The sequence below is a fragment of the Geospiza fortis genome, unplaced genomic scaffold (assembly GCF_000277835.1).
Source record: "Geospiza fortis unplaced genomic scaffold, GeoFor_1.0 scaffold567, whole genome shotgun sequence".
Taxonomy (NCBI): Eukaryota; Metazoa; Chordata; class Aves; order Passeriformes; family Thraupidae; genus Geospiza; species Geospiza fortis.
Window position 1 is genome coordinate 87,781 of NW_005054730.1, and position 2,635 is coordinate 90,415.

The 2,635-nt window shown below is 53.9% G+C and overlaps 1 protein-coding gene across 1 annotated transcript in view; it reads right to left on the bottom strand.

The window, feature by feature from the left end:
• The window catches only part of CADM3 (cell adhesion molecule 3), a 10,198-nt gene extending 7,949 nt beyond the window's left edge, over nucleotides 1–2,249 (bottom strand). The window contains exons 1-3 of the mRNA XM_031065300.1: nucleotides 2,091–2,249; nucleotides 1,291–1,443; nucleotides 105–242 (exon numbers count right to left, since the gene is read on the bottom strand). Of these exons, the coding sequence (XP_030921160.1) occupies nucleotides 105–242; nucleotides 1,291–1,330 (178 nt within the window). The 5' untranslated portion in view covers nucleotides 1,331–1,443; nucleotides 2,091–2,249. The remainder of the gene's footprint in view (nucleotides 1–104; nucleotides 243–1,290; nucleotides 1,444–2,090) is intronic.
• Nucleotides 2,250–2,635: the final 386 nt, after the last annotated feature.

The window sequence follows — 2,635 nt, forward strand, 5'->3', positions numbered from 1 at the left end:
CCGCCACTCACCCATCCCACAAATCACCCCCAAACTGCAATCAGCCCCCCCCTCCATTCCCAGCTGTCCCCTGTCCCCCCGCGGTGTCCCCATGCTGTCCCCACCCTTGATGTCCCTGTTGCCCTTCCTCCAGCGCAGCTGCGCCGCGGGTTTGCTGCCGGACGAGCGGCAGATGAGCCGCGCCACCTTCTCCTCATCGATGGGCTGCTCGTGGCCGAAGATTTGGGGCTTCTGGGGGATTCCTGGAGGAAGGAGGAAGAGGAGGAGACAAAAAAAAACCCAAAAAAATGGAGACAAACCTGAGCTGGCTGCAAGGTGTGACATCAGGCAGGTGATGGGGTCTGGGAGCTGCTGATGGGGGTTGTGGAATCCTTTCCTCAGGGAAATCCTGCCCTTGGCATCTCAAATCCTGCCCTGGTATCCCAAATCTTGTCCCCAGAATCCTATATCCTGTCCTTGGAACCCCAAATCCTGCACCTGGTACTCCAAATCCTGTCCTGGCATCCCAAATCCTGCACCTGGTACTCAAAATCCTGCACCTGGCATCCCAAATCCTGCACCTGGCATCCCAAATCCTGCACCTGGTACTCAAAATCCTGCACCTGGTACTCAAAATCCTGCACCTGGCATCCCAAATCCTGCACCTGGCATCCCAAATCCTGCACCTGGTACTCAAAATCCTGCACCTGGTACTCAAAATCCTGCACCTGGCATCCCAAATCCTGCTCTTGGAACCAAATCCTGCACCTGGTACTAAAAAAACTTCTCCTGGCATCCCAAATCCTTCCCCTGGAACCCCAAATCCTGCACCTGGTACTCCAAAACCTTCCCCTGGCACTGGGAAATCTTTCAGCCAGGGTGGCACAGCCTGGATTTTAGGGACAGCCTGAACTTTAGGAAAAGAGGGAAATCTTTTAACAAGGGTGGCACAGTCTGGATTTTAGGAAAAGAAGGAAATCTTTTAGCCAGGGTGGCACAGCCTGGACTTTAGAAAAAGAGGGAAATTTTTAACAAGTGTGGCACAGTCTGGACTTTAGGACAGTCTGGACTTTAGGCACAGAGGGAAATCTTTTAATAAGGGTGGCACAACCTGGACTTTAGGAACAGTGAGAAATCTTTCAGTCAGGGTGGCACAGCCTGGATTTTAGGAACAATGAGAAATCTTTCAGTCAGTGGGGCACATCCTGGACATTAGGAACAGTGAGAAATCTTTCAGCCAGGGTGGCACAGCCTGGATTTTGGGCACAGTGGGCAATGGGTGGCACATTTAGGGCTGTGCCCATGTCCTACCCAGCACGGTGACCAGGGCCTTGGCCGTCCTCACGGGCATGGTGAAGATGGAGCAGGTGTACTCGCCCTCGTCGGCCAGCACCACGTCGCTGATGCTGATGGTCAGCTCGTTGGGGGTGGATCTCTCCAGCTGGATCCTGTTATCCCGCAGGGCTGGGGACAAAAGGGACATTGGGGTCAGTGCCACCACCCCAGCTGAGTGCCATCACCACAGCCACCACCCCAGCCCAATGCCACCACCTCAGCCCAGTGCCACCACCCCAGCTCAGTGCCCAAGCTCTGGGGTTTTACCTCAAGTTGGGGTTTTAGCTTATTTTTCCCCAGTTCTGGGGTTTTACCCAACTGTGGGGTTTTACCTCCAGTTGGGATTTTACCTCATTTTCCCCAACTGTGGGGTTTACGTCCTTTTTCCCCAACTGTGGGATTTTATTTCATTTTCCCCCAACTGTGGGGTTTTACCTCCAGTTGGGATTTTACCTCATTTTCCCCAACTGTGGGGTTTACGTCCTTTTTCCCCAACTGTGGGATTTTATTTCATTTTCCCCCAACTGTGGGGTTTTACCTCCAGTTGGGGTTTTACCTCATTTATCCCCAACTGTGGGATTTTACCTCATTTATCCCCAACTGTGGGATTTTACCTCATTTATCCCCAACTGTGGGATTTTACCTCATTTTCCCCAACTTTGAGGTTTTACCTCCTTTTCCCCCAGCTCCGGGATTTTACCTCCAGTTGGGATTTTACCTCATTTTCCCCAAACTATGGGATTTTACCTCATTTTCCCCAAACTGTGGGGTTTTACCTCGTTTCTCCCCGAAGTACAGGGTCTGCTGGGCAGGGTTGGACCACTGCAGCGAGGAATCATCGGGATCCTCCACCTGGCACTTGAGCACCACCGTGCCCCCGGCCACCACGGTCTCGTCCGACGTCGTGGGCTGGCTCTCTGCACGTGGAAAAGGACAATTAATGGTGTCACCTCCCTCCAGAGCATCCCAGGGCACAGCACTGTCCCCAAAAGCCACCTGAGCACAGCTCTGTGTCGGCCCTGTCCCTTTGCAGAGATGGTTCCAAAAACCAGAGGGGTTTTTGCCTCATTCCTGAGCTGGGATGGGTCCTGCCACCCCACCTGCAGCAGCCACGGGGACAAGGGGACACTGATGTCCCCAAGGCAGCTCCCAGGGACAGGAACACTTCTCCGGAGCTGCTGGAGGGTCCTGCCACGAGCACATCCCAGATTTGGCCAGGGAGGATGGACCTGGGGATGGGGATGAAGGGTTAATCCCAGTTTGAGGCTTCTCTGGAAATCCTGGCCAGGGAGGGACTCATGGAATGGGTTGGGTTGAAGGG